The sequence below is a fragment of the Phyllosticta citribraziliensis genome (assembly GCF_038025025.1).
Source record: "Phyllosticta citribraziliensis strain CPC 17464 chromosome Unknown J3D65scaffold_16, whole genome shotgun sequence".
Classification (NCBI taxonomy): Eukaryota; Fungi; Ascomycota; class Dothideomycetes; order Botryosphaeriales; family Phyllostictaceae; genus Phyllosticta; species Phyllosticta citribraziliensis.
The window spans coordinates 516,541-527,798 of NW_027117353.1; the positions used below are offsets into that span (position 1 = coordinate 516,541).

General features: G+C 59.4%; 5 protein-coding genes across 5 annotated transcripts; 2 read left to right on the forward strand and 3 right to left on the reverse strand.

Moving 5' to 3' along the window:
* Positions 1–165: 165 nt before the first annotated feature.
* Positions 166–1,114, reverse strand: J3D65DRAFT_642545 (uncharacterized protein). The gene has a single exon (XM_066802001.1). The coding sequence runs from the start codon at positions 817–819 to the stop codon at positions 277–279; it is 543 nt and encodes a 180-aa protein (XP_066650056.1). The 5' UTR covers positions 820–1,114; the 3' UTR covers positions 166–276.
* On the forward strand, positions 877–2,390 carry J3D65DRAFT_642548 (uncharacterized protein). The gene has a single exon (XM_066802002.1). It carries the CDS (start codon positions 1,334–1,336, stop codon positions 2,006–2,008), a length of 675 nt encoding a protein of 224 aa, XP_066650057.1. The 5' UTR covers positions 877–1,333; the 3' UTR covers positions 2,009–2,390.
* A 2,335-nt stretch (positions 2,391–4,725) lies between these two features.
* Positions 4,726–7,187, reverse strand: J3D65DRAFT_642555 (putative cytochrome P450). The gene is made up of 4 exons (XM_066802003.1): positions 6,624–7,187; positions 6,450–6,577; positions 5,376–6,400; positions 4,726–5,325 (listed from the first exon to the last, which is right to left on the reverse strand). The coding sequence occupies exons 1-4, from the start codon at positions 6,723–6,725 to the stop codon at positions 4,898–4,900; spliced, it is 1,683 nt and encodes a 560-aa protein (XP_066650058.1). The 5' UTR covers positions 6,726–7,187; the 3' UTR covers positions 4,726–4,897.
* A 124-nt stretch (positions 7,188–7,311) lies between these two features.
* J3D65DRAFT_642557 (serine/threonine-protein phosphatase 2A activator 2) lies at positions 7,312–9,256 on the forward strand. Its single transcript, XM_066802004.1, has one exon. It carries the CDS (start codon positions 7,350–7,352, stop codon positions 8,820–8,822), a length of 1,473 nt encoding a protein of 490 aa, XP_066650059.1. The 5' UTR covers positions 7,312–7,349; the 3' UTR covers positions 8,823–9,256.
* J3D65DRAFT_562371 (glutathione peroxidase-like protein) lies at positions 9,055–9,797 on the reverse strand (the record flags this gene model as incomplete). Its single annotated transcript, XM_066797559.1, has 2 exons — positions 9,055–9,521; positions 9,755–9,797. The coding sequence occupies 2 exons, from the start codon at positions 9,795–9,797 to the stop codon at positions 9,055–9,057; spliced, it is 510 nt and encodes a 169-aa protein (XP_066650060.1).
* Between the last annotated feature and the right edge of the window lie 1,461 nt (positions 9,798–11,258).

The following is an 11,258-nucleotide window of genomic DNA, read 5'->3' on the forward strand; positions in this document are numbered from 1 at the left end:
GTCTTTTGGGCTCTCTGAGGTACCGACTGGACGACTGCTACATCCAGATGACTTACAGTCCTTAGCTTCGCATTGGCTGGAAAAGAATACCCGCGCGCGCACACACACACACACTGCACCCTGGCCGCGCGCGCGTCCAGAGCCAACCCGCAGAGATCTGGGGGGCTACCACCTCGTTCGCTCGCTCGCTCGCTCGCTCCCGTCGCCTACTGCTGCTGCGTGCCAAACGCCCACTATTCGACTCGCCCATGCCATGCCATGTCGTACCACCTCACCTCACCTTTTCTGGCTGGGCTGGACCCCGTGAGAAGACCCGCTCGCTGGACGAGCGGCGGCACATGCCGACCACCTGCCTGCCCGCCTGCCCGCTCGCTCGTCTCGCTCACGCGCCTGACAGTGGACTGAGCGGATCGGCCGCCATGCAGTGCGTGCGTGCGTGCGTGCGTGCGGGTGGTGTGGGCAAGGTGGGTGGGTAGGCACGCGGCCCTGCAGATTACGGTACTTGAGGGGCTGCCGATGGCCGCCCAGATGCGATGAGATGAGACGTGATGAGACGAAACGCGACAAGCCGCCGACCGACCAACCGCCCAACCGCCCGGGCCTGGTTGCCACAATAAAGAAAACAACCACACCACCTCCACACTGAGGAGACGAACGAGCGAGGACGAGGCATGAGGCAGATCCGTGGCAAAGGTACTGTACGTAAGAGCATAAGAGCAGTAAAAGTAGGCTCATGACAGGGCGTGGCATGATCTGCGCCGTAGGGTAGGGTAGCGTAGGGTAGCGTAGCGTAGGAAGCTTCTCCGGGTTGCCCGACATTGGCTGGCGCTGCTACTTCGGCAGTCCTCTTTCCACTTTCCTTTTCGCTGTTTTGCTCTGCTTTTGATCGTCGTCGTGGTCCGGCTTGTCGGGTTGCGGCTTTTGGGGGCAGAGAGAGAGAGAGAGAGAGAGAGAGAGTGAGAGAGGCTCCGGAAATCTTGAAACACGGTGAAACGAAACGACCGCGGACGGGCGACATCCTGGGAAAGGCACATTTTGGCCATGGACATGCCTTGTTGTATGTTTGCTGGCAGAGAGAGAGGCAGCAGGGGAGGTGACGAAAAAAGGTTTCCAGGGGGAAAGAGGAGGAGGAGTTCGGGGCTCGGAACCTCTCTCTCTGTGTGTGTCTCAGTCTCACAGTGTTGGTTGCGGATGGCGACGGATGGATGGAATGGTCAGCGCTGGCTTGCCTGGGGCACAGCAGTTGGATGATTGACGGCGGCACAGACAGACATGCGTCGATTATTCTCACCACCGCACCGCACCAACGGAACGAGACGATCTCTTCTCGTCCATGTACTGTCACAGCAGCAGCCACATCTTCGCAAAAGGACAGCCGATGCACGCATGCACGCTCGCACAAGTCAGACAGACAGACAGCCGTTTTTCCCGCTGCCCGCTGCCTGCCTGCGCCGCCACCAACAACACGATGTTGATCCTGATCCTGATCCCGACCCTGACCCTGACTGGATCTGATCTGCCTTGCCCGGACGCAGCCGCCGAGGCATCTACATACGTCCACACCCACATCCACCCACCCACCCATCTACGTACTTACATACATGCTCAAGAAGAAGCATACGCGAGTGCGCAGCGGCAGGGCAAGGCAAGGCAGCCTTGCCAGCTGCCAACCGGCTACACCAAAGCGGCGGGCATGCATACATGTCGCCAACTAGGCGTTTTGCGGACAAGCAAGCCATGTGTGCATATGTGGTCGACGGAAGGCCCGACGTTTTTCTCGATAAGCATATCTGGCCATTATGCGCGCATGCGAGCGTGTACCGTACTGCCTGGTAGACCGGGTCAAAACTCCGCTGCCCTTCGTCTGTCGACACACCGCCGCCTCCTCCTTGTTCCTATTCATACTCACGTCGAAGGAAAGGAAGCTTTTGTTTCTGTGTGTGCGTGCTACACACTACGTACGCCTGCAATTACTAACATGGACCGCTGCTGTTGGTGTTGGTGTTGAGACAGGCGGCCAGCCCTCTACTTGTATGGATCACCTAGGTATCTCAATACCTTGGTGACTACTACTGCCTCCTCCCTCGATGAGATGAGACGAGACGACGGAAACAAACACTGGATCTGACCTCGTATAGGACTACGACTGACGCGCCGCACGCCCACCCCTTCCTGTGCCCTCGTCCCCCTTCTCCTACGCACGCCACCGCCTTCCACGAGCCACGCACCAGCCAACCACGCCCGCTCGATCTCCGCCCATCTGACCCGCTCCACCGGCGTCGTGCGCATCGAGCGCCTGTGCTCTGCGCTCGCTTGTCTGTCCACGCCGTGTACAACGAGCCCTGCGATCCGGTGGGCCGGGGGTAGGAGTAGGAGGAGTGAGTAGGGACGAGCGCGCACGCACGCACGCACGCACGCACGCTGCTGGCCGGCAAGGGGGGGCGAGGGGGGGCGGCAGTGTGGCTGGCACGCTGTTGCCGCTTGGATGTTGGATTAGGGAGGTGGGTGCGTGGCGGGCGTTTTGGTTTATTTTCAATCAATCAATCAATCAATCAACCACTGCGTGAAAGCAAGATCTGTACGCCTGACTGACGGACGGGTCGGGAGTCGGTGGGGGACCTGCTAGGCGGACAACAAGACGATGATGGCATGCATCACTGCAGTCCGGCCGGCCTCCGTGTGCAGACTGCGCTGGAAGCTGGAAGCTGGAAGCTGCTCACAAACAAACCATCTTGCATGCGATGAGGTGGGTAGTAGCTGCTAAGATGCTGACAGGCCCCGCGTCTCCTCATCTCTCTCAACTCTCAGTCTAGTTCTTCTCTCACTCAGTCTCTCACTCACAGTCTCTTACTTAGTCTTTTCTACTCACTCCGCTCCCTTTTCCTAGCAGCCGACACCAACACCAACACCAGGAGCAAAAGAAACAGAGTCAGCTATAGTCGCCAAGGCTGCCTTGCGCTTATCTCAGACTGCGCTCCGACCGTTGGCCTGGTCCGATGCCAGCTGGATCTGCCTCCCTCCCTATGTAGGAGTGAGTTCCTGCACACCTTGCCTGCCTCACGCAGGATGCACGCACGCACGCACGCACGCATGCATGCGAGTCTGACAAGCGGCCGGAAATGTAGGCGGTCGGTTACGTCCAGTCCAGTCCAGTCCAGTCGACGCGGGGCGTTTGCGGCTGCTGCTCTCCTCTCATCCGTTCGTCTGCATTGCTGTCTGCATCAGATATAGATACAGTATGTGCATGTGCATGTGCAATGGTGCCAGAACCACTACACCCCCTTGGCTACCCCTTGGCTTGCCCCTGTCTCTGTCGGCCGGTTTGTCTGGCTGTCTGTCGACTTCTGCACAGCACAGTTCGGTAGTCCTGCGCTTAAACTACTGACTGACTGACTGAAGAGTCGGATCCGAGCGAGCCGATGTATCGCGCATGCGCTTTCGGTTTGCTTGACTCTGACAGCTCGGCGGTTGGAAGAGAAAGAAAAGAAAAGAGAAAGGAAAGGAAGGAGTAGGAGGAGGAGGAAGAGGAGAAGGATGAGATGTATGCACGTCATCGCCGGACCGGACGAGATGAGACGCAGCCGTTCGTCTACACACCCACCTACCGACATGGGAAGCAGCGCATCATGTGGACGAGCAGCCAACCAACCAGCCAGCCGGCAAGGAGGGGTTGAAAGTCGATGTTCCTGCTGCTGCTGCTGCTGCTGCTGCCGACGATGAGGAAAGAAGTGATGGTGACGAGGATGATGATAGAATCACTGCGGCTGCGTGACTGGAAGGGAGTATATGTGTTGACCTTGGCGTCTGTTACTCGTCCTTGTGTTTGCTAACTGCGGTTTACTGCGTCACTACTTTCTTTCAAGTCGTCTGGGTTGCTGGGTCGGTAAGTCAGTGTATATGAACCTGCCCGCTGCTAGACTAACCGTCTCCCTATAACGTACAGACAGAGAGGTAGGCGTACAGATTATTGGTGCCGTGTTACCTCAGATCTATCTCACCTCCCCTACCTATCTATCCATCCTACAGTACCCGACCGTCCAACCGCATCACCTGCTCCCCCACCACCAGCACCACCCCACCACTCCTACGATTATATCATCGCACCATCTCCGGCCCCGCTCCCTGCCCCAGCCCAGAGAGCAGCCACGTCGATCTGAGTCCATCTCATCGCTACTACTTCTACGTCTCTTCTTCTACATGCCTACACCACACCACACCAAACCAGCGCAAGCCAGCCAGCGAGCTCAACACCACACACACCTCTTGTCGTCAGCTCCGCACGCACGCACACACACACAAAGCGGCCGGAAAAACAAACACACAAACACGCAGGATCCGGCGGCCGCAGCTGATCAATATCGTCCCACGTCCCACGTCCCACGTCGCGCGACAGGCAGGCAGGCAGGCAAGCAGGCGGCATAACGCGCTCACATGCGTCGCTGCATCTGCATCTGCATCGGCGTCGGTATCTAAAACGACGTTTTGTTGCGCGACCGACGCCCGCCCGACTGCGCTCCTCTTCGCGGTCGGTCTGGCGAAGGCAGTGACCGTGGATAGGCACGGCCGACCGACCGACCGACTAACGCCAGCAGCGGGCGGCGGGCGGTGGTGGGCATCGCGACGCTGGACGGCCGGACGGATGGACAGACAGACGGTGGCGCGTTGTCCTTGAACAGGAGACGAGAAGTGCGTCAAAGGGGGGAAAGGGGATCGACTGCCTGCCTGCCTGCCTGCCTGCCTGCCCGCGTTCACTTAGGCCTCAAGACACCACCACCATGTAAAGGGACTGGGCTTGACGCTTCGGTAATCTGGTTAGTTGATCTGGTGACTGACTTGCTACCGCTTGGAGTGTTATTCGCGTGTGACTGAACATATCACAATCTCTCTTCTCCCCGCCCTACACATCCACCCCCTCGAACCCCCCAACATCCTCCCGATAATGCCGCTTCGTCCGCTCAAACGCCTCGCGCAAGCACTCCTCCGTCGCCTCGCGCTCCCTCGGCACCAGCCGGACCTTGAAGTCGCGCGGAATGGCCACCAGCGCCGTCTTGAACTGGTTGTACTCGACGTAGTCGGTCGTCGGCGGCGCCGCCTCGCTGGCCACGATGCGGTACGCGCTGAGGATGCGCAGCAGCGCAGTGTACAGCAGCCGCGACGCGATGAACTGGCCCGAGCAGGCGCGCGCGCCGGCGCCGAACGAGTGGTGCGCCGGGCCCGGGGAGACGGGCTTCTCGGAAAAGGGGCCCGTGGCGTTGGACGGCGTGATGGGATCGAGCCAGCGCTCGGGGTCGAATTTGTTGGCCGTGGGGCCAAAGTGGTCGACGTCTAAGAAACAGTCAGCGAGAAAAGGGGGGTTTGAAGTTTTGCAGACTTGCCGTGGTTGGCTGCTTGCGCGTTGATCAGAATCATGGTTTTGGGCGGGATGACGGCGCCGTTGTAGTTGACCTCCGTGACTGTCTTGCGCGGCAGGCTCATGGCGCTCACCGTGTAGTAGCGGCCTGCTTCCTGCACAATGGCTTTGAGGTAGGGCACCTTTTCCTCTCGGTAGCTCTCCTTCCACGCGTCTTGGATGTTTGGGTAGTGTCTCTTGATATCCGCATATGCTCTGTCTTGGAAAATCTGCCCTTCGGGAGTCGAAAGAGAACCCAGACAGGACGTTAAGGTGCCGGGGATGGTCTCGAAGCCGCCCGATACTAGCGACAGACAGATGGAGCTGACTTCGACGCCGCTGAGCTTGGTCTCCTCGTCTTTGAGGATCGCCGCGGAGATGCACGGCTTGTCAGTGCCATTTTTTATCATTTGCCGAACCTTGTCGAGAAGCTGGTTCAGATAGGCGTCACGGCTAGCCCGTAGCTCCTTGGAACGGGCATTCTTCTCATTGTTTGGCAGGTAGCGCAGAGCCGGGATGTAGTCTTGGTAGTTTTCCGACGCACTGCGCAGGAGAGAAATGGCCGATCCCACGTGCAAGATCTCGCGCAAAAGGTCGTCATACACCTCGTCCATGCGGATCCCATAGCAAAGAGTAAGAGTCGTGTTGAGAGCGTAGCGTTGGATGTAGGGCCGAACGCTGATTTCGACTTGATCGGCCTTGCTGTCTTTGTGCATATCCCGCACAATGCAAAAGCTTTCCAGGTCGAACATGGGGTAGTAATTTCGCAATGCAGGCCGACTCAGAGCAGTTCCGGCAGCTTTTCGCTTGTTTTTGCAGCTGTCATCCCAGGGCGACGAGCCTATCGTGAAACCCTGGGTCGAGGAGATGACGCCGTGGAACGTGTAGAGTGTCGGTCGGTCGATGACGGCATTTTGATGTTTGATGAGAATGTTGCGGCAGTCTTCGAATGAGTTGAACACTACCGCTCGTTTGTTTCCAAGACGGATTTGAAAAACGGGCCACCGGTATCTGTACACAACGATTAGCATCAGTGGTTCCCGAAGATAGGGATACTTACCGTCTCCACCATTTTTCGCATATTGTAGCATGATCTTCTCCCAGGTCGAAGAGGTGGCCAACTACGGGCAGCGCTCCAGGAATCTCTGGTATTCCCTTGATGTGTGGTATATCTGTATATATTGCAACCTGCAGACCAGTCAGCAGAGCTCTAAATCGATTACTTGCAACGAACCTTGTAAAAGACGTAGCCCACTACAATGACGACACTAGCAACAAACAAGCACTGAGTAGGCGAAAACCGTGGCCAGTGTGAGAAATCACCTAGAATCTCCATGTCGATTGAGTGTCAAGTCAAGCCTGTCACGACCTTTCAAGATTCTTCAGCTTCTTCAGTTTCTTCATCAGAAGCATGAAGCCGCTGGACTTGAGGCAATGCAGCCATAAGCCGCATCACGTGTGGCCTTGATAAAGGCGGGGGAGGTTTGATAGGCTAGTGCGTGGGGAGAAGTGGAGGGACGGGCAACGGCAACGGCGGATACGCCCGAGCTGGAGACTGATAAACATCTGGAGCTTGACTGGACGGGTTGAGTACCACAGATCCAAATAATGAAGAGAGATCAAAAACAATCCATCCTCAATCGAATGCGCTGAAAAGTGGTGCCCGCGAGCAGTCCAGATGATTTGCACAATGTCTCTGTAAGGTTCCCGAGCGCTGATGGTCGCTACATCTGCAATAGCATGGGAGCCTTGAATCGTCGAATCCGAAGCGTCGCAATCGAGGGCGATGGATTCCATTGTTGATGGCTGGAGACGGTTCAGCCCAAGCCGTAGACCCTGTTTGGTCGCGGTGCCTTACATAAGTGGCGCTTAACGCCGAAAGCCCGGCCCAAGCTGCCCCTCCACCACTTCTCCAACTCCATCTCATCCCTACCTCCAACCTCCACCAACCTCAGACAAAATGCCCTCCCCACTGTCCGATCCGAATAGCAACCCCAACTCCATCGCCACGCCGGCGGCCCCCTCAGTGTCCGAGAAACAGCCTTCAGCAGCAATCTCGCCCGGATGCGCCGCCGACAAGCTTCCACGCCTGACGCCGCGAACAAAGAAACCCAATGGCATCTCCAACGCCGCAGCCCCATCAACCGCCAACCCCTCGCCCATCCCCGCGCCCGTAACGCCAGCGCTGCCCAACCCGCTGCGGCCAGGGCCCTCGCACAGCTTTGTCTCGCCCACGAGGCGCATCCTGTCGGCACGCGACCACGCGCTCTTCCAAGCCTCGCCGACGCACAGCCTCCTGGTCGCCTTCATTTTCTCACTGTCCGAGTCGGTGGCGCATACGCGGACGCGAGCGGTGGCAGGGCGCCCGCGTAGCGCACTGCACCCGGCGGTCGCAGGCATACTGAGCGTGCTCGAGACGATCGAAGATGAGGGGCTGGCGGCGCATCCGGCCGACGACAACGGCGGCAGCCGCTTCGGCAACCCGGCGTTCCGCGGCTTCGTCGACGGCATCGTGGCGCGCATGAGCGAGTGGCATGGGCGCGTGGGCGTCAGGGACCCGGCGGCCGTGGCCGAGTGCGCGGCGTACCTGCGGCAAGCATTTGGCAGCCGCGCGCGCATCGACTACGGCAGCGGACACGAGCTGAACTTCTGGGTGTGGGTGCTGTGTCTGTACCAACTGGGCCTGTTCCCGATGCCGTCAAACAAGGAGAGCAAGAACGACAGCAGCGAGGAGCCCGACGAGGGCACCGCCGTAGCGCAGTCCCTCGTCCTCGTCGTCTTCCCCACATACCTCCGGCTCATGCGCAAGATCCAAACGACATACTACCTCGAGCCGGCGGGCTCGCACGGCGTGTGGGGCCTGGACGACTACCAATTCCTGCCGTTCCTCTTCGGGGCCTCGCAGCTGCTGGCGCACGCCTACATCCGGCCCAAGTCGATCCACTCGGCGCTGGCGCTGGAGGAGGGCGCGCCCGACTTCCTGTACCTCGACCAGGTGGCCTTTGTCAACAGCGTCAAGAGCGTCGAGGGCCTGCGCTGGCACAGCCCCATGCTCGACGACATCTCGGCCGCCCGCAGCTGGGACAAGATCGAGGCCGGCATGCGCAAGATGTTTGTCAACGAGGTCCTCGGCAAGCTGCCCGTCATGCAGCACTTCATGTTCGGCTCGCTCGTCCCCGCCGCCGACGGCATGAGCGCTGGCGACGAGGGCGAGGACGCCGCCGAGGAGCGCGTCGCCAGCGGCGAGGCCGCCGACTCGGACGAGGGCCGCGTCGTTGTCCACGACGACCAGGACGGCGTCAGACACGTCCATCAAGCGAGCAGCTGGGGCGACTGCTGCGGGATCCGCGTGCCGAGCAGCGCGGGCGCCGTGGGCGAGATGAAGAAGCGGATGGGCACGCAAGGGGGGCTGCGGCGGCTGCCATTCGATTAGGGGCGCAGAAGCAGAAATGAAAAAAAGAAGTCGAGCGTTCATGAAACACGCAGACAATCCATTGTTGTCGGCGAGAGAGCGTCGATGCAGATGCTATATGTCACGCCCTATGCCGCTCACACGCGTTCCCTTCTGCTAGTAAACTCCATCGTACAGTCTCAGTCCTTTCGCGGATATCGCATCAAGAGCCTCGCTCCTCCTTCCATCCCACACCCATCGCACCACAGCACACTCACTTCGCCAGCTCGGCCTCCACAACCTCCTTGAGACTCTCCGGCTTGGTCGTGCTAGCCCAGCGCCCCTTGACCTGGCCGTCCCTGCCGACCAAAAACTTCTCAAAATTCCACTTGACGCGCTTCAGGCCCATCAAGCCAGGGTACTCCTTCTTGAGCCACTCCCACAGCGGGTCGGCCTTGTCGCCGTTCACGTCGACCTTGGCGAGCACGGGGAACGTGACGCCGTAGTTGACCTGGCAGAAGGACTGGATGTCGTCGTTGGAGCCCGGGTCCTGGTTGCCGAACTGGTTGCAGGGGAAGCCGAGGACGACGAAGTCGGAGCCGCGCGGGTGCGACGAGGACACGGTCTTGTAGAGCGACTCGAGCGACGCGAATTGCGGCGTGAAGCCGCACTTGGAGGCCGTGTTGACGATGAGGATGACTTTGTTTTTGAGCTGCGAGAGGTCGAAGGGCTGGCCGCGCTCTGGGGGATGTGTTAGTTTGTGTGTGTTGGGGCGTGGTGTGGTGGTGGTGGTTGTGGTTGTGATTGTGGTGGGCGTGCGATGGCATCATCGTGCGTCAGCGTTGGCTGCGCGTGGCAGAGCGGAGCAGAGCAGAGCAGAGCGTCTTGGTCGGCAGCAGCAAGGACTACGAGCAGAGAAGACGACAAGGGAATCTAGCGCTGTGGCAAAAACAAGAAAGAGAGCAAGCACTCACTGTCCAGCGGCTTAAAGTCGTAGAAGCTCGTCGCAGAAGCCATGGCGGAGGTGGACGAAGCGTGGAAAAGTCGTGTCGACGAGTGGCGGCGTAGATGGAAGGTCGAGCGAGTAGAAGGCGAAGAGGTGGAGGAGGGGAAGAAAATGGTGGGTGTAGTCGCAGGAACAAGGCTCCTTGTAAGATGACGACTCGGAGCAGGATCAGGATGCACAATCGTCGGCGTCGGCGCAGCAGCAGCAGCAGCAGCAGTAGTGGCGGCGGGTCGCAGCAACAGCAGCAGATGTCCAAGCCGTCGATGATTGGTCCGTGCCGCTGCAATAGCCGAGGAACTTGAACCTGGATAGCAGCGATAATAACGATGGTGATGATGACGACTCTGACTAGCAGGACCACCGGCAGTCGTCTTTTTATTACGGTCGCCTCCTGCCCTCCTGGTCTGGAGATATGGTGCCGTCGTGTCGTCCGACGAATTGCGTCTTGGATGCTTGTCAGCGCTGCTGCTGCTGCTCGTGCTGAAGCCCGCCGCGGCCCGCAGCGAGCTTGTTGCTCCTCCTGGCAGTAGCTTCGAACGCCCTGCTGCTGCTCTCTTCACCATCATCATGGCCGTGGTCAGGTGCTCGCGAGACGTCTTGTCTGTGTCTGTCTGTCGTCGTGGCTGTCTTCGATCGAACACGGTCGGTTTTGGTGTGGCGCAGCGCAGCAACTCGATTACTGATGCCTCCCGCACCCCACGTTGGTAGTCGACGAATGAATCGAGTGGACGACAGATGCCGTGATCCCAACGTTCTGGCCCTGTCCGGTGTTCGCGCGACGAGTGGAGAGGTTAACCGCGTTCGTGGGTGATGTCTGGGTGGGTGCGTGTTTGGCACGGAAGCAGGGCAGATCCGACCCGTCCACTCCGCCCACTCCGCCAACAACAACAAAGCCCACTTCTCACTCGTCCGTAAGTCTCGTGGCCGCCGTGACCACAATCAACGGGCCAACCTGGGGATGGATGCCCTCGGGTCGTTCGTTCTCGATGCAGACGCCGGTCCGAGCGGCCGACGACTCGCGCTGTCGATCGGCCCGTCGTCCGTTCGCTGGGTGGGTGCGTGGGTGCGTTCGTAGGTCGGGTTCACTTCAGCGGGATGGATGGGTGCTTTAGTCAGCGGCGCGAGGTCGAGGCTGCTCTGCTTGGTGGTACGACTCTACCCGTAGCTTTGGGTGATGCCGGAGAGACAGCAGAAAGGGCAGCTGCAAGACCGTTAGAGTGATGTGCCCAACGCCGCGCGCGGTGCGGTGCGTTCGGCCGTTGGCGGCGGCGCGGAGGCGTGTGTGGCTGGCTCGCGGTGCTCCGCCGGCGAATCGGCGTCTTTGCATGCTGAAGAGTCAGGTCGAACGACCGAATGGTCCGTAGGCACAGTAGCGCAACAACAAGTGTAAAGCGTCAAGCGCACAGAAGGAGGAGGACGGATGCGAGAGGCAGAGAGACGGTTTGACGTGAGGAGACAAGGCAGAATGAGAA

Excerpts from the sequence above, each read along its gene's own strand:
- J3D65DRAFT_642545 (XM_066802001.1), bottom strand. The coding sequence starts at position 819 with ATGTCGGGCAACCCGGAGAAGCTTCCTACGCTACGCTACCCTACGCTA.
- J3D65DRAFT_642555 (XM_066802003.1), bottom strand. The coding sequence starts at position 6,725 with ATGGAGATTCTAGGTGATTTCTCACACTGGCCACGGTTTTCGCCTACT. Across the intron at positions 6,578-6,623 it reads TGGGCTACGTCTTTTACAAG|GTTGCAATATATACAGATAT; the intron begins GTTCGTTGCAAG and ends ACTGGTCTGCAG. Across the intron at positions 6,401-6,449 it reads TGCGAAAAATGGTGGAGACG|ATACCGGTGGCCCGTTTTTC; the intron begins GTAAGTATCCCT and ends CGTTGTGTACAG.
- J3D65DRAFT_642548 (XM_066802002.1), top strand. The coding sequence starts at position 1,334 with ATGTACTGTCACAGCAGCAGCCACATCTTCGCAAAAGGACAGCCGATG.
- J3D65DRAFT_642557 (XM_066802004.1), top strand. The coding sequence starts at position 7,350 with ATGCCCTCCCCACTGTCCGATCCGAATAGCAACCCCAACTCCATCGCC.